Source organism: Siniperca chuatsi, linkage group LG17 (genome assembly GCF_020085105.1).
Source record: "Siniperca chuatsi isolate FFG_IHB_CAS linkage group LG17, ASM2008510v1, whole genome shotgun sequence".
NCBI lineage: Eukaryota > Metazoa > Chordata > Actinopteri > Centrarchiformes > Sinipercidae > Siniperca > Siniperca chuatsi.
Genome location: NC_058058.1, coordinates 3,574,944 through 3,600,322, shown reverse-complemented (window position 1 = coordinate 3,600,322; position 25,379 = coordinate 3,574,944). Strand labels below are relative to the sequence as shown.

The window sequence follows — 25,379 nt, the reverse complement described above, 5'->3', positions numbered from 1 at the left end:
GAAAGATGCCTTTTCCTTCATTTTATCAGTGCAAGATTAGAACTGATGTCAATGTACGACTTTCTCATTACTGGTGATGGTTTTATTAATACACTCTGGGATTACATTAATGCAGGTATAAACAAGGTGTGAATGATGGATGAAAGGGGGCCATTTTGATGTTTAAAAGTGTAGTTTACTTAAATCTACATTACACAATACAGTTTAAAGGATTAAAAACAAATGCGTATTATCAGCATGAGATAATATCACTCGGTTCTTATCTCAGATTTTTACACCAAAGATTTAATGTCAGTGTTGCATATCTGTCATTTGTCATTATTTACATGATGCTTAAAATGATGTTATTGCACTGGTTGATGGTTTTCAGATGTAAAAATATTGTTATATGTCATTATATCTTAAAGTTTATTAGCTGCAGAGAAAAGACTTTATTACCTGTTTTCTCTGTTTAGAACAGATGTAGTTTTTTTTAAACTTATATTTTGAGTGTTCTAACATGGGTTAACCCTTTCATGGAAAATCCCCCAGGTATCTCTAAACCCTGAGGTAAATGAGGATTCCTATTGGTAAATGTTTTATTTGCATGAAGACAATATACTCAGTCCTGTCAATAAATCTACAAACGTTTGAATAAAAACAATTTCAGGCTTTGGAATAAAAGACTCAAAAATAACAAATGAATATACAAAACTAACAACAACATGAATGTGATCTCAAATTTTGCAAAATCTAAACGTAGGTGCATTGAATTTAAATAAAATACTCAACCTCAAATAAAGGAAAACTTATGAAACCACTAATGTCTCACTGTATTCAATTATTTTTTACTGTATCATTGGAATGAGTCTTAATTTTGTTGAAACCTCTCAGTGTGTTTCACTAAAATATAACTTTAAAACTTTTAACTGTGTGAGTTTAGTTCTCATTAGTTATTTATGTTTTTATTTGGAATTCTTTCATTTAACTAAACATTTTGTACGATCATTTCAGCACAAGTTGCATTCAGTAGCTATTCTGGAGCTTTAATCGAATTCCATGACCTTCCTCAGCAGATGGAGTTTTTGCATATGCTTTATATATGTGCAGTTATAATTATATATGTAGATATAGTTACATCAAATAGCTCACATATGTCTTTTATTATTATTACAATTCCTATTCTTTATTTATCTTTATTCCTTCTATCTTTATTTTAAATGATACAAGTTTTTATATTTTAAACAATATTTTCTGATATTTGTGTCGTGTGGCGAGGTGCTATATGCAGGTAGAGAAGTATGTGGACCCAAAAGCAGATGACGAGGAAGTGGAAGTAGCTGGATGACTACCGTGTTTATTGTTGGGTGGAATGCAGGCAAGAACAGGCAGAGGTGAGCAGACAGGTAATGAGCAGACAAAAGCCAAAATCCAAAAATCCAAAAATCCAAAATCCAAAAATCCAAAATCCAAACAAGGTTCACCGGAGAACAAAGAATCCAAGATAAACTCAGTCAAGGGCTGAGCTGGCGATGGGTCCGGGAGTCGCGGAACAGGAGCAGCGTGACCGCTGGCGTGGAGTCAAGGTTGCAGGGATCCGGGAACAGACTGGAGCGGAGATTACCGTCGAGGCGAAGATATGTGTATGAAGACGATCTGGCGCTGGAAGTGTGGATAAGCCCAGTAGATAAACTGTTGTAATGGATGATGATGGATAACAGGTGTGCCGGTAATCAACCGCAGCCGGGAGATCATGGAGCCAGCCAGAACACAGACACACACTAACATAGACAACAACAGACAGGGGACAGCCAAGAAACACAAGGGAGGGCAGATACAAAAGAGTACAAAAGGATCAGAGGGCATAGTGGCTAACTATGACAGGACCCCCCCTCTAACGGGCGCCTCCTGGCGACCCTCCCGGACCTTTCAGCGTGAGCCCGGTGGAACTCCCGAATCAACTGCGGGTCCAGGATGCGGGATCGGGGAACCCAGGACCGTTCCTCGGGCCCATATCCCTCCCAGTCCACCAGATACTGGAGCCCCCTACCTCGCCGACGAACGTCCAACAGCCGCCGCACAGTGAACGGCTGGAGGGCAGAGGTTACTGACAGCTACAGGCTTGATTTGTGAGACATGAAAGGTTGGGTGAACCCTCCTGGAGGCCGGCGCCGAAGACGGAACCCTTCTGGAGGCCGGCGGCGAAGACGGAACCCTTCTGGAGGCCGGCGGCGAAGACGGAGAGTCACTGGAGGCCGGCGATGAAGACCTTCTGGAGGCCGGCGACGAACCCGGAGAGTCACTGGAGGCCGGCGACGAACCCGGAGAGTCACTGGAGGCCGGCATTGAAGACGGAGCCCTTCTGGAGGCCGGCGGCGGACGCTGAACTCTTCTGGAGGCTGGCGGCGGACGCTGAACCCTTCTGGAGGCCGGCGGCGGACGCTGAACCCTTCTGGAGGCCGCCGACGAAGACCGAGAATCTGTGGAGACCGCCGCCGCTGAACCTTCCGGGAGGCCGGCAGCAAAGCCCGAGAGTCTCTGGAAGCCAATGGCGAGGACTGACCCCTTCTGGAGGCCTGCCCATCCACTCAGGGACCAATGGTGGTACAGCGGGGCCGGGAACCGCAACGAGGCGTCAGGACGGGAGCCGGCGCCTGGATAACAGGGCGTGGGCCGGAGACGGCGGGACATAAAGACAGGGCGCGGCGGGCGGTTGGGCCTGGAGCCGGTAGCAAGGCGGCTGGACATGGAGCCGGCTCTGGAGTAACTGTTCGTGCTGGCCTAGCAGAACCTCTCTCTTAGCCAGTGCTAAGTGGTAGGGTGCTACCTCCAGTCTTTACCTGCTGGGTCCATGTTTGGTCGGATCATTGTTGTACACATGGTGTTGTTCCTTGTCGAGCCCTTGTCTTCATCCGGCTACTTCACCCTGGGACCGCTTCCTTGTCATCTGCTTTTGGGTCCACATACCTCCATATAGCACCCCGCCTTACGACAATTTGAGGATGTACAGGTTTTGTTTGGGCCATCTTTGATCATGAAGGTTTCTGATGCTGATCTGTGTCTTCATATTTTAATATTTTGAGTGCATATAGTTGAAATAGCTGTGATCCAGTATGAAGCTGAGGTCAAAGACTTTTCTCATTAACTGTCCCAGTTTGGCTCCTTTCTATTCATTGGCAAATCAGATAACATCATGGGATTATAATGGGACATGAATGGATGGTGAGAAGCTGTGATGGAGAAAGTAATTTGATTTACACCAAGATCATTTTTTTGTCATTGAACTTATTTTGCTACATGTTCATGAGTGGTTAAAAGCAACAATGGTTAAATGTTTAATTTGCTTGATAAAATTGTATGTGTGTGTGTGTGTGTGTGTGTGTGTGTGTCCTCAGTGAAGTGTATCAGTCTCTGCAGTAGCTTCCTGCTGCAGCAGTCACTTCAGTTTCTGTTCAGTCTGACTGAGGGAGGTTTTTGTACGACGCTTTTTCACTGTGTGAACACATCCTGACTGTTGATGTAGTGATCACTCTGACAATAGTAAACTGCTGCATCTTCAGTCTGGACTCCACTGATGGTCAGAGTGAAGTCAGAGTTTGATCCACTGCCTGTAAAACGACCTGGAATCCCTGATGCTCGAGTGCTAGCATAGTAAATGAGGAGTTTAGGAGTTTCTCCATCTCTCTGTTGGTACCAGGCTAAAAAGTGCTTGTTGCTCCCAACATAAACATTCTGACTGGTCCTACAGCTGATGGAGACGGAGCCTCCCAGAGCAGAGCTCACTGCTCCAGGCTGAGTCACTGTGACCTGGCCTCTGGACTCTGAGGATACAGAGACAAAAACATAAAGCAGCGTCATGGTTTTGTCGGCTTCATTTCAGAGGGACGGATGTTCATAGAGGAGAGGAGCTTGATTCTCTGGACTTTACCTGTGAAGCAGCAGCAGAGGAGAGTCCAGATGAGGACGGAGATCAAAGTCATGTTTTTGATGAGGAGGATTTCTGTGGCTTCTGTTGTCATGAAGGACAGCTGTCAGTCATCCAGTGTTCAACTCTCAGGACTATAAACTCTCCCAGAGCACTGGAGCATGGTGCTGCTGATGCAAAGTGGCTCTCTATGGAAATGCTCTGACTGACTCCAGCAGGGACTCTGATGATGCTGTCTATTAATAGATCAATACTTAATACTATTATTGTGTCTGACATTTGAAATTTTATGTATTGGCAACAATTCTTGGCCACTACAGCTGGAGCAGCACCCTGAGTCTCCCTGCAGACCAGTGGAGGAAGGTGGGCTCTGTGACCTGTGAGGCCACCCAGGGCTCCCAGACTCTGGTCTCAGAGATACTGAGGAGAGACCAGTGTTCCCAGTCCTGACCTGACTCACTGGGACTCTGCTACTGGTTTTACTCTGCTACTGCTCTCAGTCTGCACTTAGCAACTAGCAACTCTTACTACCTCTCTTTCCCTCAGATTCATCACAATTTGAAAGTGTCATTTTAGTTGCTTGCAGTAATGCTGATATTCTCTGTATGTTAAAACAATGAAGACCATTTGATCATCTTAGTGGTGTCCAAGCATATTATTAGCAGAATCCCTGCTGTCATGTGTTGCTTCTTTAAATAAAAACAGTAGATTCATTAAATCCTCAGAAAGTTTCTGTCAGGAGCATTATTTTAATGATAGATGACTATTTTAGAAAGACATGATGAGACGATGTAATGCAGGTCACATCTGACAGCTCTGTCTGTGCAGCCTGACACTGTTTAGGTGTGGTCTCCTAAAGCAGGTAGGAGCTGCTGTGAACAGATGAAACTCTCTCTCCTTAGCACCACTGTTCCTGCTTTGTGTGACAAAGTGAATGTGAGAGAAAGTAAACACAGCTGCTTTGGGTTTTTCTTATGACAATAATGGTCACCACTGCCATCTAATGTTTCATTTTTTGCTACATTCCCTTGTGCTGCTGTGTCAAATTGAATTTCCCCTACAGGGGATCAGTAAAAGTACATCTTATCTTATCTTGATTTGCTTTAAACAACTGAATTTTTCACAAAGAACATTCTTGGCATTGATGCTTCTTGTAAAACGTTGAAAAGCTTAATCTGAAAAGAGTTTGAAGAGTCCAGCACTGTTTGTTTTCTCAGTGATAAAAGTTGCCCGAAGGTTCAGAAACTTTCTGTGTCCACAATGAAACTAATGATGAAATTTGATGTTTTGGTATCTGTAATGGGTCTATTTTTTACAAACTTTCAAATGTAATGATTTTCCAGTAAGTCCTGTTTGTAATTGTTTTATACTGTAAATCTGAATTGGTCTGTGTGTGTGTGTGTGTGTGTGTGTGTGTGTGTGTGTGTGTGTGTGTGTGTGTGTGTGTGTGTGTGTGTGTGTTTGTGTGTGTGTCCTCAGTGAAGTGTATCAGTCTCTGCAGTAGCTTCCAGCTGCAGCATTCACTTCAGTTTCTGTTCAGTCTGACTGAGGGAGGTTTTTGTACGACGCTTTTTCACTGTGTGAACACAAGCTGACTGTTGATGTAGTGATAACTCTGACAGTAGTAAACTGCTGCATCTTCAGTCTGGACTCCACTGATGGTCAGAGTGAAGTCAGAGTTTGATCCACTGCCTGTAAAACGATCTGGAATCCCTGATGCTCGAGTGCTAGCATAGTAAATGAGCAGTTTAGGAGTTTCTCCATCTCTCTGTTGGTACCAGGCTAAAAGGTGGTTGTTGCTCCAAACATAAACATTCTGACTGGTCCTACAGCTGATGGAGACAGAGCCTCCCAGAGCAGAGCTCACTGCTCCAGGCTGAGTCACTGTGACCTGGCCTCTGGACTCTGAGGATACAGAGACAAAAACATAAAGCAGCGTCATGGTTTTGTCGGCTTCATTTCAGAGGGACAGACGTTCACAGAGGAGAGGAGCTTGATTCTCTGGACTTTACCTGTGAAGCAGCTGCAGAGGAGAGTCCAGATGAGGACGGAGATCAAAGTCATGTTGATGAGGAGGATTTCTGTGGCTTCTGTTGTCATGAAGGACAGCTGTCAGTCATCCAGTGTTCAACTCTCAGGACTATAATCTCTCCCAGAGCACTGGAGCATGGTGCTGCTGATGCAAAGTGGCTCTCTATGGAAATGCTCTGACTGACTCCAGCAGGGACTCTGATGATGCTGTTTATCAATGGATCAATACTTAATACTATTATTGTGTCTGACATTTGAAATTTGATGTATTTGTAACAATTCTTGAAGGCTTCATGGTGTAATTAACCAGACTAAAATCCACTTCACTAAAAAATCGTGTTGCACTAAAAATGTTACTTTTATTTTCTGCATTCTTATCAATTCATTGAATAAAACTACTCTGCATAACTCTGTATGAAGAAAATACTGTATTTGTAATTCTTAATATTTTGGCTCAAGAACTCTTTTTGTTCCTTGTTTAATATGCATGGCTTTTATTCAATTTTTCACCCAGACTAATGATTAAGGCCATTTGTTGTTTTAAATTAAGAGAATTTTGAAAAAGTAGGTCAGTAGTTAACAATATTCATTTGAATGTTTGACTGTTCAGTGATGATTCCTGCTTATATGAACAGAACCAAAATATAGTATCATTTATGAGGTTTTGGATTAAGAAAAGAAATATTTAAGATAGTTAAAACAATAAAAGCCTCACAATCAATGTTTAGTTTCAAAATTAAAAACATAAACGCCCAAGTAAATGTGTATCTTTAGTACAGAAATCTGTCTGTTGCCATGGTTCAGCAGTGATGCTTGTCTGTTGCCATGGTTACAGAGTTCAGAGGAAGTGAAATGTTTAAGATCAGTTTCAGTCAATCTGAGGAAGACCAACAGAACCAGTAGCCTCCTCTGCTGCAACCAACAGGGTGGAGTTTAGTTTCCCTCATATAAACTTTATTAATCTCTCTCTCTGCAGTGGATCGAGTCGTCCCCACCCTGACGGTGGGAGGAGAGCAGGAGCCCCGGGGTGCTGGAGAAGGACGGCCACTACAGCTGGTGCAGCACCTTGAGGCTCCCTGCAAACCAGTGGAGGAAGGTGGGCTCTGTGACCTGTGAGGCCACCCAGGGCTCTCAGACTCTAATCTCAGAGACACTGAGGAGAGACCAGTGTTCCCAGTTCTGGCCTGACTCACTTGGACTCTGCTACTGGTTTTTTTCTGCTACTGCTCTCAGTTCCTCTCTCTTGTTCTCTCATTACACATTTCAACATTAATGTTTTCTTGCTTGTTGTATTTTTAATGGTTTTAAGGGTTCAAAATAATAAAAATCATCAAATAGTCATTTCCATCTGGTTTATATTTTAAAAAGTGACACATATTTTAATCCTGTTTTTCTTCGCCATACACTTCATATTAGAAACACTAGTTAGATAGGTATGAAGCCACAATAATAACAAGACTATCCTGTCTTAAAATTCACTTCTTCATACTTTAATGACCTTAATGACTTTAATGAACTTTGGTAACAATACCCATAATGATTAAAGCATTTTAATAGAAAACCACCCATTTGTATCTTGTATCACTGAAGTCTGCTAATTGATATGGTGTATAGATTTATTTTGTACCTAGAAATGATGGTAAGTTTTATATATCTGAATAAATATAAGAATTTCAGAAATAAAAAGCAGGATATCATCTGCATAAAGTGATACAACATGACTTTGATCTAAGATTTTAACCCCAGGAATGTTATTATAAATAACATGCCCAATGAAAGTGATGACAACAAAGTCTCTGTATGTAGAAAACAATTCAATTCAATTCAATTTTATTTATATATTGCCAATTCATAACAGAAATTATCTCATTGCACTTTTCCTATAGAGCAGGTCTAGGTCGTACTCTTTATAATATTATTTACAGAGACCCAACAAATCCCACCATGAGCAATCACAGAAAAAAAATTCCTTTTAACAGGCAGAAACCTTGGGCAGAACCAGACTCAGTAGTGGGTGGCTATCTGCCACTGCCATGTTGGGTTTTAAGAGAGAGATAGAGAGGGGCAGAGACAGAGAAGGGGGGTGGGGATTACTAAAATAGTAATAATGCAATGGCAGTGGTAATATTAATATTAATAAAGTGATGATAATATGAATGATATTGATAGGAATAATAATGATAATAAAAGTAATAAGACTAACAATAACAATTGTAGTAGCAGATGACGAGCAGGAACACGGGGGCAGAAAGTGGCCCACAATCACAGATCCAGTCTCTGCAGCTCCGGAGGTCAAAACACCTGCTGAAAGTGACAGAAAGAGAGAGGAGAGAGACGAGAAAGCACAAAACTACGGGAGAGAGAAGATGTCGAGTTAGTAACATGCAGTAATGGGATACAAATGCATTCAGATGGAGAGGGAGAGGAGGAGAGAGGAAAGAGGTGCATCATGGGAAGTCTCCGGGCAGTCTAAGCCTATAGCAGCAGAAGTGATGGTTCAGGACTCACCCAAGCCAGCCCTAACTATAAGCTTTATCAAAGAGGAATGTCTTAAGCCTATTCTTAAATGTGGAGATGGCGTCTGCCTCCTGAACCCAAACTGGGACCTGATTCCACAGGAGAGGAGCTTGATAACTGAAGGCTCTGGCTCCCATTCTACTTTTGGAGACTCTAGGAACCACAAGTAACCCTGCATCCTGGGGCACAGTGTTCTAGTGGGGTTAAGATATGAACGTGCCTGACCATTAAGAGCTCTGTAGGTGAAAGAAGGATTTTAAATTCTATTCTGGATTTTACAGGGAGTCAGGGCAGACAAGCTAATATTGGAGAAATATGATCTCTTTTTCTAGTTCTTGTCAGTACACGTGCCGCAGCATTCTGGATCAACTGGAGAGTCTTAAGGGACTTTTTCGGGCAGCCTGATAATAAGGAATTGCATTCGTCCAGCCTAGAAGTAACAAATGCATGGAATAGCTTTTTGGCATAATTTTCAGACAGGATGTGCCTGATTTTTGCAATGTTACGTAGGTGAAAGAAGGCAGTCCTTGAAGTTTGTTTCATGTGGGAGTTAAAGGACAAATCCTGATCAAAGATAACTCAGAGGTTCCTTACGGTGGTGCTGGAGGCCAGGGCAATGTCATCTACCAACATTGTCTTTACATATGTACACACCAATTCAACATTAACTTTAATAACCTCCGATTGGCGTAATCAAGAGTCATTACCGCCGACGTGAATAACAGTCTTACTGTATTTACACTTATCCTTAGCCAGCAGTTTTAAAAGGATTCAACGTCGCCCGCTCTGGCCCCAGGAATACATTTGACTATGGTCGCTGGTGTAGCTAACTTCACGTTTCTCAAAATGGAGCTGCCGATAATCAGAGATGGTTTCTCAGCGGGTGTGTCGCTGAGTGGGGAGAACTTGTTAGAAACGTGAACAGGTTGGTGATGAACCGTGGGCTTCTGCTTAGGGCTATGCTTCCTTCAGACAGTCACCCAGCCTCCCTGGTTTCCTGGCTGCTCGGGAGACGGCTAACAGGAGCTACCTCTGGTCGATCCGCACCGGCTACTGGGGGCTGGCTAACTACAGCAGCTAATGATTGAGTTCCCATGGTGTGGAACCGCATTTCCAATTCACTAAGCCTACTGTGAAGAAAAGAAAAAACAATTCATCTCATCAGTGATATCCATGTGTATAATTACAGGAATAACTGCTGTCTTAATAATCACAGTAGATCCATTAAATCCACAGAGACTGGGTTTGTCTCGGGGTCAGATCACTACTATTTTACAACAGCAGGTGATAATTTAAAATAGAAATGTAAGGGTTATTTACACAACACATCTGATAGCTCTGTCAGTACAACCTGATTTATACCTGTGTCACTGTATTTACACCTCCATCTTTTTGCATTATCTCTGTAGGAACACAGAGGGTCATGCTGTAACTTATGTATAACTTTTATAAACGTTCAACTCCATGTAGCAGTGTTACACAGACTGTACACACACCACAGGAGCTGTGGTTGCTCTGCATAGTGTACTTCGAGTTAACTGCTACATTTTGAATTCCTGTATTTACAGCTTTTCAGTCTTTGTGTTGTGACATGTTCATCTGCTCTCTCAGGCTCTCACCTTGATACTGATGTGTAAATGAAGCTTTAACGAATTTGATTTTCTTCATAACACATATATTTTGCTTTAAGAGGTTGATATTCATTATTTGCCCTTCTGTTTGTTTTTAATGCTTCTTGCAACACTTGATTTGCTGTCAGTGACTGAATTTCCATCTGCTGAGGAAGATCATGTGATATGATTGAAAGCCCCACAACAGTTAGTGGATGGACGTTGTGCAGAGGTTTAGCTGTTTCCAAGATTAAGAATATATATACTGTAGCTATTGTTATATTAATAGGTAACTTATGTCTTTTCTTGTCATTCTAATTGTTTCCTTTCGATGACATAACTTGATATATTTAAAATGTTTTCTAAAATTTCTTTGGACAAGCTTTGATCACGGTTTCAGGACGCTTTCTGATGCTGATCTGTGTCTTCATATTTTCTTTTGAATAAAGTTGAATTAGCTATGATCCAGTATGAAGCTGAGGTCAAAGGTCATGACCAAGCCTTTTCTCCTTAACTGTCCCAGGTTGGTTCCTCTTGAATAATTTGCAAATCAGATAAGAACATGGGATTTTAATGGGACATGAATTAATGGTGAGAAACTGTCATGAAGAAAGTAATTTGATTTACACCAATCATCATTTTTTTGTCATTGAACTTATTTTCCTACATGATCATGGGTGGTTAAAATCAACAACGGTTAAATGTTTCATTTGCTTGATGAAATTGTCTGTGTGTGTGTGTGTGTGTGTGTGTGTGTGTGTGTGTGTGTGTATGTCCTCAGTGAAGTGTATCAGTCTCTGCAGTAGCTTCCAGCTGCAGCAGTCACTTCAGTTTCTGTTCAGTCTGACTGAGGGAGGTTTTTGTACAACGCTTTTTCACTGTGTGAACACATACTGACTGTTGATAACATGAAAACTCTGACAGTAGTAAACTGCTGCATCTTCAGTCTGGACTCCACTGATGGTCAGAGTGAAGTCAGAGTTTGATCCACTGCCTGTAAAACGACCTGGAATCCCTGATGCTCGAGTGCTAGCATAGTAAATGAGGAGTTTAGGAGTTTCTCCATCTCTCTGTTGGTACCAGGCTAAAATGTGGTTGAGCTAAACATAAACATTCTGACTGGTCCTACAGCTGATGGAGACGGAGCCTCCCAGAGCAGAGCTCACTGCTCCAGGCTGAGTCACTGTGACCTGGCCTCTGGACTCTGAGGATACAGAGACAAAAACATAAAGCAGCGTCATGGTTTTGTCGGCTTCATTTCAGAGGGACGGATGTTCACAGAGGAGAGGAGCTTGATTCTCTGGACTTTACCTGTGAAGCAGCAGCAGAGGAGAGTCCAGATGAGGACGGAGATCAAAGTCATGTTTTTGATGAGGAGGATTTCTGTGGCTTCTGTTGTCATGAAGGACAGCTGTCAGTCATCCAGTGTTCAACTCTCAGGACTATAAACTCTCCCAGAGCACTGGAGCATGGTGCTGCTGATGCAAAGTGGCTCTCTATGGAAATGCTCTGACTGACTCCAGCAGGGACTCTGATGATGCTGTTTCCCAATGGATCAATCAGTTTGTCGGAATAGTGATTAGGAATCTTTCAAAACCTGTTTTAAATGATTTTGGCTTTATTCTTCTAGACATATTTTGTTTCCAAATGTCTCCTTTCTCATTCAAGTGTATTGCTAGAGCAATTACTATAAATTTAATAGGAAATCAATATGTATAAAATAAACATTTGTGTGGAAATTTGTTACTGTTGTTTTTATTGTCACTTTTCATTTTATCTGAATACATTTTACAAACAGAGACTAATTCTGGTGAGTTTGTTTGTGTCAAAGTCAGAGAGCCGTGTCTCTCTACAGTGAGAGGTTTTTGTACGGCGGCTCAATGAGTTTGTATCACTGTGGTGGACTTTTGGTGGAGGAACCAGACTGGATGTTGGAAGTAAGTCAAATGTTCAAAATTTGTATTGTTTCAGGAGCTATTTTTCTCTTTAATTCTTTAATATTCAGAATGCCAGAAAAAAATTGTTGCCTTTCCATTGTAATGTCGAATTTTTTTACAAATATTTTGCAGTAAGATACTAAGTTCACTTCAGCAATAAAAATTAAATAAAACTCATTCCAATAAAGATAAAATATTTAGCCAGAGAAGAAGTTATTGTTTCCAATTTTAATGGTAAAGTTGCATCTTGAGGGCCTGTAGGTTTAGTTCAGTCTGTCAAAGTCAGAGAGCCGTGTCTCTCTACAGTGAGAGGTTTTTGTACGGCGGCTCAATGAGTTTGTATCACTGTGGAACACGTTCGGTGGAGGAACCAGACTGGATGTTGGAAGTAAGTTTCTGCACAAATACTTAAAATAATATTGTAAATTAATGTTTTAAATTCAGTTTTGTATATTTGAGGCAGTGTTTTAATTATAAAATATTAAGTATTCATGTTTTTATTTCTCCTCCTTTATCATGGAGGCTAACTCAGAGCAGTTTTACTAAACTTTCGATACAAATTCCTGTCATACTGAAATTCAAAAAGCTTGAATTGTAGAAAGGATAAAACTTCAATCTTAATGTAAAAGTGTTTGCCTTAATTTGTTTAAAATTGTCCACCCAAATGATAACTGTTGTTATGATTAATTAAAAAATAACTTTCTTCAAGAAAAGTGAACAGAGCGAAGTCAAAGATGTGTATTTGAAAATGTGGAAAATCAATTTGTTGTGTCATATATTGTTTCAAACAGTTTGGTAATGATGATTGAAATCCACATAAAGAAGATTTGATTGTTGTCAATTAACTGTTTGTATTGTTTATGTTTCCACTAAATACTTTAAAGGAATGTATAGTTAAGATTTTGGATGATTTTGATGAGAAAGTTTGAACATTTTGCCAAATCTGCTCCTTTTATTTCCAGTGTAGTTTGACATATTTCAGCTCATTCTGTATGATGATTCTCTCAGCGCTGATATGCATGAGAGGCTTCTTAAAGGGAAGTGAAACAATGTGTGAGTGAGTGACTGGTGGAGCAGAAAAACCATCTGACAGAAACTCCTTAAAGGAGAAAATTAGCTCTCACACAGTAACGGTTACCAGGTGTCTAGTGGTTGATCGACAGTTGTGTGGTCCCTGTCCTCTAAGCTGATTGGTGTCTCCTAGGTGATGCCCGTCCCACCCTGACGGTGCTGCCCCCCTCCAGTGAGGAGCTGCAGCAGGGGAAGGCCACGCTCATGTGCCTGGCCAACAAGGGCTTCCCCTCAGATTGGAGTCTGGCCTGGAAGGTGGACGGCAGCAGCAGCAGCAGCAGCTGGGAGGAGAGCAGGAGCCCCGGGGTGCTGGAGAAGGACGGCCGCTACAGCTGGAGCAGCACCCTGAGGCTCCCTGCAGACCAGTGGAGGAAGGTGGGCTCTGTGACCTGTGAGGCCACCCAGGGCTCTCAGACTCCGGTCTCAGAGACACTGAGGAGAGACCAGTGTTCCCAGTCCTGACCTGACTCACTGGGACTCTGCTACTGGTTTTACTCTGCTACTGCTCTCAGTCTGCACTCTGCAACACTGTCTCTCTCTTTCTGTCATCAGATCATTTTAACATTATTCAACTTTAAGTAGTGACGTTTCATTGTTGTAATAATGCTCATGCTGTTAATCCTGCAAGAAAATAAAAACGTAATTTCAAATTAAATCATATTTCATGAAAGATGCCTTTTTCTTCATTTTATCAGTGCAAGATTATAACTGATGTCAATGTAAGACTTTCTCATTACTGGTGATGGTTTTATTAATACACTCTGGGATTACATTAATGCAGGTATAAACAAGGTGTGAATGATGGATGAAAGGGGGCCATTTTGATGTTTAAAAGTGTAGTTTACTTAAATCTACATTACTCAATACAGTTTAAAGGATTAAAAACAAATGAGTATTGTCAGCATGAGATAATATCACATGGTTCTTATCTCAGATTTTTACACCAAAGATTTAATGTCAGTGTTGCATATCTGTCATTTGTCATTATTTACATGATGCTTAAAATGTTGTTATTGCACTGGTCGATGGTTTTCAGATGTAAAAATATTCTTATATGTCATTATATCTTAAAGTTTATTAGCTGCAGAGAAAGACTTTATTACCTGTTTTCTCTGTTTAGAACAGATGTAGTTTTTTTAAACTTATATTTTGAGTGTTCTAACATGGGTTAACCCTTTCATGGAAAATCCCCCAGGTATCTCTAAACCCTGAGGTAAATGAGGATTCCTATTTGGTAAATGTTTTATTTGCATGAAGACAATATACTCAGTCCTGTCAATAAATCTACAAACATTTCAATAAAAATGATTTCAGGCTTTGAAATAAAAGACTCAAAAATAACAAATGAATATACGAAACTAACAAAACATAAATGTGATCTCAAATTTTGCAGAATCTACACGTAGGTGCATTGAATTTAAATTAAATACTCAACCTCAAATAAAGGAAAACTTATGAAACCACTAATGTCTCACTGTATTAAATTATTTTTTACAGTATCATTGGAATGAGTCTTAAATTTTGAAATCTCTGTTTCACTAAAATATAACCTTAAAACTTTTAACTGTGTGAGTTTAGTTCTCATTAGTTTTTTATGGGTTTTTTTTTTAATTCTTTCATTTAACTAAACATTTTGTATGATCATTTCAGCACAAGCTGCATTCAGTAGCTATTCTGGAGCTTTGGATCGAATTCCATGACCTTCCTCAGCAGATGGAGTTTTTGCATATGCTTTATTTATGTGCAGTTAAAGTCATGTATGTAGATATAGTTATATCAAAGAGGACACTTATGTCTTTTGTTATTATTACAATTCCTATTCATCTTTTTAGTTGACACAAGTTTTTATTTTAAACAATATTTTCTGATATTTGAGGATCTACAGGTTTTGTTTTATCCTGGGTGTGATTGGGGCTGATTAAGGGCAGGAGTGTAATTAGGAGCAGGTATGGGTGATTACGGGCTGGTGAGGACATGACAGGCTGTGACAGCTGACCTGTGTCTTCATATTTTCCTTTGAGTGCATATAGTTGAAATAGCTGTGATCCAGTATGAAGCTGAGGTCAAAGGTCATGACCAAGACTTTTCTCATAAAGTGTCTTGGTTTGGCTCCTTTCTATTCATTGGCAAATCAGATAACATCATGGGATTATAATGGGACATGAATGGATGGTGAGAAGCTGAAATGGAGAAAGTCATTTAATTTCCATCAATATCATTTTTTGTCACTAAAGTTATTTTGCTACATGTTCATGGGTTCATGGTTAAAAATGGGTTTGTTATTAATGACAAAAATGGGATCAAATCCTAATGTGCTATGAACTGATGGTGAGAAGCTGTGATGGTAAACTTAATTTATTTTAATGTAACTGTCCAGTTCCTATTAATAAATAGAACAGTTTGTTTATGTCCATTGATAATTATATAATTTGCTTATTCAATTATTTCAATAGATTATTAGTTCTGATCCAGTTAAATGACATTGTCAATGTCTGTGTGTGTGTGTGTGTGTGTGTGTGTGAGTCCTCACTTAAGTGTATCATTCTCTGCAGTAGCTTCCAGCTGCAGCAGTCACTTCAGTTTCTATCTGTGTCCACAATAAAACTAATGATGAAATTTGATGTTTTGGTATCTGTAATCGCTCTATTGTTACACACTTTGAAATTTGATGATTTTCCAGTAAGTCCTGTTTGTAATTGTTTCATTCTGTAAATCTGAATTGGTGTGTGTGTGTGTGTGTCCTCAGTGAAGTGTATCAGTCTCTGCAGTTACTTCAGTTTCTGTTCAGTCTGACTGAGGGAGGTTTTTGTACGACGCTTTTTCACTGTGTGAACACATCCTGACTGTTGATGTAGTGATAACTCTGGCAGTAGTAAACTGCTGCATCTTCAGTCTGGACTCCACTGATGGTCAGAGTGAAGTCAGAGTTTGATCCACTGCCTGTAAAACGACCTGGAATCCCTGATGCTCGAGTGCTAGCAAAGTAAATGAGGAGTTTAGGAGTTTCTCCATCTCTCTGTTGGTACCAGGCTAAATAGTGGTATGGGCTACCATAATAAACATTCTGACTGGTCCTACAACTGATGGAGACGGAGCCTCCCAGAGCAGAGCTCACTGCTCCAGGCTGAGTCACTGTGACCTGGCCTCTGGACTCTGAGGATACAGAGACAAAAACATAAAGCAGCGTCATGGTTTTGTCGGCTTCATTTCAGAGGGACGGATGTTCACGGAGGAGAGGAGCTTGATTCTCTGGACTTTACCTGTGAAGCAGCAGCAGAGGAGAGTCCAGATGAGGACGGAGATCAAAGTCATGTTTTTGATGAGGAGGATTTCTGTGGCTTCTGTTGTCATGAAGGACAGCTGTCAGTCATCCAGTGTTCAACTCTCAGGACTATAAACTCTCCCAGAGCACTGGAGCATGGTGCTGCTGATGCAAAGTGGCTCTCTATGGAAATGCTCTGACTGACTCCAACAGAGACTCTGATGATGCTGTTTATTAATAGATCAATACTTATATATACAAAAAAGCATATCCTGACTTTACCTGAACTGGCTGTTTATTTTACTGTTTATTTTATTGCTTTTGTGTATTTTACGTGTTTTATTTCTTTATATTTCGTCATTCACTGTGGTATTTTATTTCTCTTGTTGTGAAGCACTTTGTACTTTGTTTTGATAAGTGCTCTATAAATAAAGTTTTCTTATTATTACTTATTTTATTGTGTCTGACATTTGAAATTTGAAGGCTTCCCAGTGTCGTTAACCAGAATAAAATCCACTACAATAAAAAAATCCTGTCGCACAAAAATGTTTTACTTTTTCTTCTCGTCTACATTCTCATCAGTTAATTGTAGAAAACTACTCTGCATGGTTACTGAGCCCAACAGAACTAGTAGCCTCCTCTGCTGCAGCCAACAAGGTGGAGTTTAGTTTCCCTCATGTAAATTTTATTAATCTCTCTCTCTCTCTGCAGTGGGTCGAGTAGTCCCCACCCTGACGGTGCTGCCCCCCTCCAGAGAGGAGCTGCAGCAGGGGAAGGCCACGCTCATGTGCCTGGCCAACAAGGGCTTCACCTCAGACTGGAGTCTGACCTGGAAGGTGGACGGCAGCAGCAGCAGCAGCAGCTGGGAGGAGAGCAGGAGCCCCGGGGTGCTGGAGAAGGACGGCCACTACAGCTGGAGCAGCACCCTGAGGCTCCCTGCAGACCAGTGGAGGAAGGTGGGCTCTGTGACCTGTGAGGCCACCCAGGGCTGCCAGACTCTGGTCTCAGAGACACTGAGGAGAGACCAGTGTCCCCAGTCCTGACCTGACTCACTGGGACTCTGCTACTGGTTTTACTCTGCTACTGCTCTCAGTCTGCACTCTCTCACTCTCTGGTTCTCTCTTTGTCTCATGACATGTTTCAACATTGACGTGTTCTTGCTTGTTGATGGTTTCAACATTTTAAAACAATAAAGATTATATCGTGTATTTCAAAAGTGAATTGTCTTTTGACATGTATTATAGACTACGAACATTAGTCAGATTAATGCACATTGTCACATCTGAAACAGATTTAAGACTGTGGCTATTCTTCTATAGTTGTTCCAGTTTTATATATATATATTAATTAACTTTGGTAACAATTCACATAGTAAGACCATTTTAATGGTAAAACACAAAGCTGTTTGTTATTACTAATGTCTACCCTTGTGGAAGATCAGTGTGTTGATATGTTCTTAATTTGTATCTAGAAATGATTCTGAAGATCTGAATTTTATAGTCTAAAAAACTACAATAAGGATCTTTGAGATCAGAAATATAAAGGAGGGTATCATCTGCATAAAGTCACACAACATGAATATTATTTGAGATTTTCCACCAGATAGTGTTTAAATGAGACAGAGTAACTTCACCAAAAGACTTGCCACACAAACGAGAAGATAGCACAGTCTCTGCCTCTTGCTGTTGTAATCAAACAATAAGACCTATTCATTAAATCACTGGTTTCCATGCATATTATAAATCTGTAACTGACGTCATAAGTTGCTGTTTTGACTTAAAACAGTGGGTCCATTTAAACTTAAGACACGGAGTTTGTCTCAGGGTCAGATTGATAGGATTTTGTAACTTTCTCTGAACATTTTACAAAGAATCATTCTCAGTGTCCTATTCTGTATTGAAGTGTGCTGTATTATATAGTTTATCGAGATGATCTAATTAACAACAAGACACTCAACGTGTTTGAGTGTAATAAAATGTACCAACGATACTGTGTAATTCAGAAATGCATGAATATATTTTCTTTTGTTAAGTGCTGAAATTCTTTGATAATTTTCTGCTCTGAGTTTGACAATTTGAAGTTTCTGGCTTTTTCAAAGTTTCAAATTAAGTATTTATTAAACATTTGTACCAAAATGTTGATTATGTGTTTTACTGTTACTTAAACTAGAATGTTTTAAGAACTGAAATGATCTAATATCAATTCTGACTTTGAGCCAACGTATACTTGCGTGCAAATTGCACAAAGAATACTCCTGAAACTATATTTAACAGAAATATGAAAAACGTTTTAATGCTGAAAGTGCTGTTGTGGTCTACCATAAAATATATGTTAATCAATCCTGTAGTGTTTTAATTTCTGTGCAGCTGTTCGTTCAGATCAGTTCCTCTCTAGAAGAGGGAGGTTTTTGTACGACGTTGAATCACTTTGTGAATGGCCAGCTGTTACAGTGCTGACAATAATAATCTCCTGTATCTTCAGTCTGGACTCCACTGATGGTCAGAGTGAAGTCAGTCCCAGATCCACTTCCACTAAAACGATCTGAAACTCCAGACTGATGAGTTGTAGAATAATAAATCAGGAGTTTGGGAGCTTCTCCAGGTTTCTGAAGGTACCAGTTGAGGCAAGTACCAACACTTGAACTGGCTTTACATCTGATAGAGACAGCCTGTCCTGGAACAACAGACTGAGATTCAGGAGACTGAGTCAGGATGATTTCTCCTGATGAATCTGGAAAACATGAAAAAGAGCAGAAGGGTTATTGAGACAAATCCACTTTGGAGAGAGATGATCAACATCCAAACAGAAGAGTCTAATTTCTTTAACATGGAGAGTAGATGGAAGAAGGTAAATGCCGCTCGTTTCAGTGTTTCTCCATCACAGCAGAACATCATTGTGGTGAACCTGTTTGCATCCTGAAGCAAAGTTTTCAGAAGAGAGTCTCACCCTGAACAAGGAGCCCCAGGGTGGCCAGCAGTAGAATCAGTGACATCATCATTGTGCTGCTGGCGTGTCAGTGGCTCTGAAAGGCCTGGACAGCCACTGATCAACACTGGCCTCTTAACGGCTGGGAGCAGAGAGGCAGGACACATATGCAAACATACAGAGTCAGTGAACTGTAGCTGTCCTCAACATATCATGGTGTTTCCCCTCAGTGCTGAAAGCGTTGCCCTGCATATTTACATATTTACATGTAGAGGATATTGAAAAGTCTGGTAGAAAACTGATCCCGGTTTTTTCTGTGTTTCCAGTTTGGTAATATGGTCTTTCTTGACAGTGATTAATTATATTAATATTAATGCAGGTTTAACATGTTTAGGTACAAGGTAATTTATTTATCATTATACAACACAAGGTTGTATAATGAAAATAAGTTAGTAGTCCCTTCATGCTACACACAGGAAGTTTTTTCTTGCTACTGTCGCCAAATGCTTGCTCATGGTGGAATTTGTCGAGTCTCTGTAAAGGTCTAAACCTGCTCTATAGGAAAAGTGCAATGAGATAACTTCTGTTATGAGTTGGCGCTATATAAATATATTGAAGTGAATTATAAGATATACTGTATGTGTCTTACAAATGAAATGTGACATTGGTAGAAATTCTCATGTTTAAAAGTTTTAGAGTCCAGAAAGTTTAATGAATCGGAGTAATAATAATAATTATAACACACTTTATCAACGCACTTATCAAAACAAAGTACAAAGTGCTTCACAGAGAGAGAAAATTAAATACCACAGTGAATGATAAAATACATGTTGGGCAAAAACTAAATAAGAGATAATAACAATAAAGACCTCCAGAGCTTCTCGTGATCACGGGCCTCTTTCAGTAACTTTCAGTAAGAGGAGGAGGAGGACTTGACCGCTGGAAAATGGGAGCGTCCCTCCAGTGGAGGGAAGCCCTGCGTTTCCAGGATGTCAAACCTGTTTGCCAGCGGGAGTGAAGGAGGGGGAGGTGGGCGCTTTGCACCATGTCAGTGCTCCAGTTGACGTGGACTCGAACCCACTGGAGACTTCTCACCACCCCCGCCGACGAGTGACCGTGCCTCCACTGGGACATGGCAAGGAGTAGAAAAGGCCATTGCTTTGGGCTTTGCACCCATGAGGAGCGACTGATCTTCAGGCTTAGCTGAAACAACTTCATGCCCCGGAGCGCCTGTGATGATGGAGCCAAGCCACGAAGGAGTGGGATCATAAGCTAGACTCCCTCAAGCTTAAAATCCTCAATAAAAGCGACCGGCTAGCCTAGCCGCCAGGCAAAAAACAAACCGAGCTGAGCTAGCAGCAGTGGAGGTAGTCCGGTAAACCACGTTGAGTTGACAGCCAACTTAAAATAACTTCAAATAAAGATCCACACGTCCGATGACTAAAAACTTTTACCATGTTAAAACATATGGGTAACAAATAGCCAGGATAAAAGTGTAGCATGAAAAGTGGCTTAAAACGGGATAAAATGTCAAATTCTGACGGTTTAAGACGTTGCCTCTGGCGGGCACACACAACGCCGACGCATGCGTACATGAACTATTAGAGTAAACTACAAAGCCTGAGAAGAATTTATTGCATTGAACATTTGGCATTGAATGCCAAAAAGAGTACGATCTATGCTTGGTTGGAGAACCAGGTTTGAGAGGTCGTCGCATGGCGTTAATAACACCCTGGATACTGAGATGTCCCAAAGCCTGACCATGAGGAGGAGGAGGAGGAGACTCACATCCTTATTGTGCAGGACTTCCTGCTTTACACCTACGGATCTTTGATCGACGTGCTGAACCAACGATGCTTTATTTCCATCACATGTGATGAATACAAAAAGAGGAGGTGCTCTAGAAACTACACGGTGCCTGACCCCCGCCTGTTGGATGGCCACGTCCGGCCCATGTATTTGAAATACAAGAACTTCTCCAAATCTACATTTCAATGACAACTGGGCAACTCCATCTGCTGAGGAAGATCATGTGATAGGATTGAAAGCTTCACAACAGTTAGTGGATGGAAGTTGTGCAGATTGTTTTGGTGTTTCCATGGTCAAGAATGAATTTTAATCGCAGTGTATTTGTTGGGTTTTTGAGTTGCATGTAGGGGAAAATGTGTTATTGCATTGCTATATATATATATATATATATATATATATATATATATATACAGTAAGAGTTATTTATGTAGATCTAGTCATATTAAGTAGGTAACTTATGTCTTTTGCCTTTTTATGATTTCATTTGATTTTGAGCTTTTCATTAGATAACATAGTTTTACATATTTAAAGTAATATTTTGTGTGATTTGAAGGATGTACAGGTTTTGTTTGGACATTTTTTATTGCAAAGGTTTCTGATGCTGATCTATGTCTTTGCATTTTCCGGAAATTGTTGAGAAAACTGTGATCCAGTATGAAGCTGAGGTCAAAGCTGATGACCAAGCCTTTTCTCATTAACTGTCCCAGGTTGGCCTTTATATTCTTCAGAAAATTGATAAGAACATGAGATTATAATGAGATATGAATGGATGGTGAGAAAATGTGACGGAGAAAGTAATTTGGTTTCCATCAAGATAATTTTTTTGTTGTTAAATTTGTTTTGATACATATTCACTGGTGATTAAAGCAACAATGGTGAAATGTTCAAACCGCTAAATGAATTTGTCTGTGTGCAGCGTGTGTGTGTGTGTGTGTGTGTGTGTGTGTGTGTGTCCTCAGTGAAGTGTATCAGTCTCTGCAGTAGCTTCCAGCTGCAGCAGTCACTTCAGTTTCTGTTCAGTCTGACTGAGGGAGGTTTTTGTACGACGCTTTTTCACTGTGTGAACACATACTGACTGTTGATCTCATGTAACTCTTACAGTAGTAAACTGCTGCATCTTCAGTCTGGACTCCACTGATGGTCAGAGTAAAAGTCAGAGTTTGATCCACTGCCTGTAAAACGATCTGGAATCCCTGATGCTCGAGTGCTAGCAAGGTAAATGAGGAGTTTAGGAGTTTCTCCATCTCTCTGTTGGTACCAGGCTAAACGGTTTGAGCTATAAACATTCTGACTGGTCCTACAGCTGATGGAGACGGAGCCTCCCAGAGCAGAGCTCACTGCTCCAGGCTGAGTCACTGTGTACTGACCGCTGGACTCTGAGGATACAGAGACAAAAACATAAAGCAGCGTCATGGTTTTGTCGGCTTCATTTCAGAGGGACGGATGTTCACAGAGGAGAGGAGCTTGATTCTCTGGACTTTACCTGTGAAGCAGCAGCAGAGGAGAGTCCAGATGAGGACGGAGATCAAAGTCATGTTTTTGATGAGGAGGATTTCTGTGGCTTCTGTTGTCATGAAGGACAGCTGTCAGTCATCCAGTGTTCAACTCTCAGGACTATAAACTCTCCCAGAGCACTGGAGCATGGTGCTGCTGATGCAAAGTGGCTCTCTATGGAAATGCTCTGACTGACTCCAACAGGGACTCTGATGATGAGGTCTATTAATGGATCAATACTTATTATCTTATTGGGTCTGACATTTGAAATTTGATGTAAAGCGCAACAATTCTTGAAGGCTTCACAGTGTCGATAACCAGATTAAAATCCACTTTTAAATAAATAATCTTGATGCAATAACAGTGTAACTTTTATTTTCTGCATTCTTATCAATTCATTGAATAAAACTACTCTGCATAACTCTGTATGAAGAAAATACTGTAATTGTAATATTTTGGCTCAAGAACTCTTTTCGTTCATTGTTTAATGTGCATGGCTATCTTTCTCCCAGTCTAATGATTTTAAAGCCATTATTTTAATGATAGATGATTATTTTAGAAAGACATGATGAGACGATGTAATGCAGGTCACATCTGACAGCTCTGTCAGTGCAGCCTGACAGTGCTTAGCTGTGGTATCCTAAAGCAGGTAGGAGCTGCTGTGAACAGATGAAACTCTCTCTCCTCAGCACCACTGTTCCTGCTTTGTGTGACAAAGTGAATGTGAGAGAAAGTAAACACAGCTGCTTTGGGTTTTTCTTATGACAATAATGGTCACCACTGCCATCTAATGTTGTGGCTGTGCTAAAACAGGTAACAGGTAGAGGTTACACAGAACTGACAATCAATCACCTGCTGTGCTGATACGTGATCTGATCTCCTCAATGCATAACTTCATGTCACATTTCCGATGTTTTAAAATCTAAAAATTATTGTTTTCATTTTGAGTTTTTAAAGTTTTAACTGTAACCATCAGGCCACAAGGCTGCTTGTCACACGCGGTCACAAGCAATACTGGCACACCCTAAGGAACTGTACTGTCACCGTTTTTGTCCCCCACATCTGACTTCTGCTTCGACTCGGGAACGTGCCACTTATAGAAGTTCTTGGATGACTCCTCCATTGTCGGCTGTATCACAGATGATAAGGAGGAGTAGTACAGAGTCATAGGATGGTGCGACAGCTACCACCTACAGCTCAACATCGGGAAAACCAAGGAGCTGCTGGTCCAGCACATCAAGAGGCCCCCCACCCCTGTCGCCATAAGGGGTAAGGGGGTGGAGATGGTGGACACCTACAAGTTCCTATGGGTGCAACTCAGCAACAAACTGGACTGGTCAGACAACACTGAGGCTCTCTACAGGAAAGGACAGAACAGGCTGTTCTTTCTGAGGAGGCTCAGGTCCTTCAATGTGAGCACTAGGCTGCTACGACGTTCTACCAGTCTGTAGTGGCCAGTGTTCCCTTCTTTGCTGAGGTGTGCTGGGGAGGTGGCATGGGGACTTGTGGTGCCAACAAAGTGGGCAAGCTGGTGAGGAAGGCCAGCTCCGTGGTGGGGATGGAACTGGACAATGTGGAGGCAGTGACAGAGAGGAGGATGAGAGGGAAGTTGAAAGCTATCATGGACAACCCCTCTCATCCTCTCTATGCCGAGCTGAGCCGGCTCAGGAGCACGTTCAGCCACAGACTCATCCAGCCCCATAAGCCTCAAAGCGCTTAGGGGGCATGTATATACAAACAGTTGCTGTATGAGTGTATGTACTGTATGTATATTTTAGAAATTTAGAATTTTTTTCTACATTCCCTTGTGCTGCTGTGTCAAATTGAATTTTCCCTACAGGGGATCAATAAAGGTACATCTTATCTTATCTTATCTTGATTTGCTGTAAACAACTGAATTTTTCACAAAGAACATTCTTGGCATTGATGCTTCTTGTAAAATATTGGAAATCTCAATCTGAAAAGAGTTTGAAGAGTCCAGCACTGTTTGTTTTCTCAGTGATAAAAGTTGCCAGAACGTTCAGAAACTGTCACAATGACACAATGAAACTAATGATGAAATTTGATGTTTTGGTATCTGTGATGGGTCTATTTTTTACAAACTTTCAAATGTAATGATTTTCCAGTAAGTCCTGTCTGTAATTGTTTCATCCTATAAATCTGAATTGGTGTGTGTGTGTGTGTGTGTGTGTGTGTGTGTGTGTGTGTGTGTGTGTGTGTGTGTGTGTATGTCCTCAGTGAAGTGTATCAGTCTCTGCAGTAGCTTCCAGCTGCAGCACTCACTTCAGTTTCTGTTCAGTCTGACTGAGGGAGGTTTTTGTACGACGCTTTTTCACTGTGTGAACAACCACTGACTGTTGATGTAGTGATAACTCTGACAGTAGTAAACTGCTGCATCTTCAGTCTGGACTCCACTGATGGTCAGAGTGAAGTCAGAGCTTGATCCACTGCCTGTAAAACGAACTGGAATCCCTGATGCTCGAGTGCTAGCAAGGTAAATGAGGAGTTTAGGAGTTTCTCCATCTCTCTGTTGGTACCAGGCTAAACGGTTTGAGCTATAAACATCCTGACTGGTCCTACAGCTGATGGAGACGGAACCTCCCAGAGCAGAGCTCACTGCTCCAGGCTGAGTCACTGTGATCTGGCCTCTGGACTCTGAGGATACAGAGACAAAAACATAAAGCAGCGTCATGGTTTTGTCGGCTTCATTTCAGAGGGACGTATGTTCACGGAGGAGAGGAGTTTGATTCTCTGGACTTTACCTGTGAAGCAGCAGCAGAGGAGAGTCCAGATGAGGACGGAGATCAAAGTCATGTTTT

General features: G+C 41.1%; 1 pseudogene and 7 gene segments (V, D, J or C); 2 read left to right on the top strand and 6 right to left on the bottom strand.

The window, feature by feature from the left end:
- Positions 1 to 3,244: 3,244 nt before the first annotated feature.
- On the bottom strand, positions 3,245 to 4,018 carry LOC122864295. The segment is given in 2 exon segments: positions 3,245 to 3,800; positions 3,908 to 4,018. Coding segments are annotated over 2 exon segments (423 nt in total).
- A 1,430-nt stretch (positions 4,019 to 5,448) lies between these two features.
- Positions 5,449 to 6,016, bottom strand: LOC122864307. The segment is given in 2 exon segments: positions 5,449 to 5,809; positions 5,917 to 6,016. Coding segments are annotated over 2 exon segments (420 nt in total).
- A 4,906-nt stretch (positions 6,017 to 10,922) lies between these two features.
- Positions 10,923 to 11,479, bottom strand: LOC122864308 (annotated as a pseudogene).
- A 752-nt stretch (positions 11,480 to 12,231) lies between these two features.
- Positions 12,232 to 13,730, top strand: LOC122864321. The segment is given in 2 exon segments: positions 12,232 to 12,387; positions 13,204 to 13,730. A coding segment is annotated over 1 exon segment (258 nt).
- A 2,118-nt stretch (positions 13,731 to 15,848) lies between these two features.
- Positions 15,849 to 16,439, bottom strand: LOC122864300. The segment is given in 2 exon segments: positions 15,849 to 16,223; positions 16,331 to 16,439. Coding segments are annotated over 2 exon segments (423 nt in total).
- A 591-nt stretch (positions 16,440 to 17,030) lies between these two features.
- On the top strand, positions 17,031 to 17,458 carry LOC122864327 (the record flags this gene model as incomplete). The annotated part of the segment is given in 1 exon segment: positions 17,031 to 17,458. A coding segment is annotated over 1 exon segment (345 nt), but the record flags the coding sequence as incomplete, so codon positions are not given.
- Positions 17,459 to 18,639: 1,181 nt separating this feature from the next.
- LOC122864314 lies at positions 18,640 to 19,419 on the bottom strand. The segment is given in 2 exon segments: positions 18,640 to 19,062; positions 19,279 to 19,419. Coding segments are annotated over 2 exon segments (360 nt in total).
- Positions 19,420 to 22,170: 2,751 nt separating this feature from the next.
- Positions 22,171 to 25,379, bottom strand: LOC122864317. The segment is given in 2 exon segments: positions 22,171 to 22,442; positions 25,323 to 25,379. Coding segments are annotated over 2 exon segments (309 nt in total).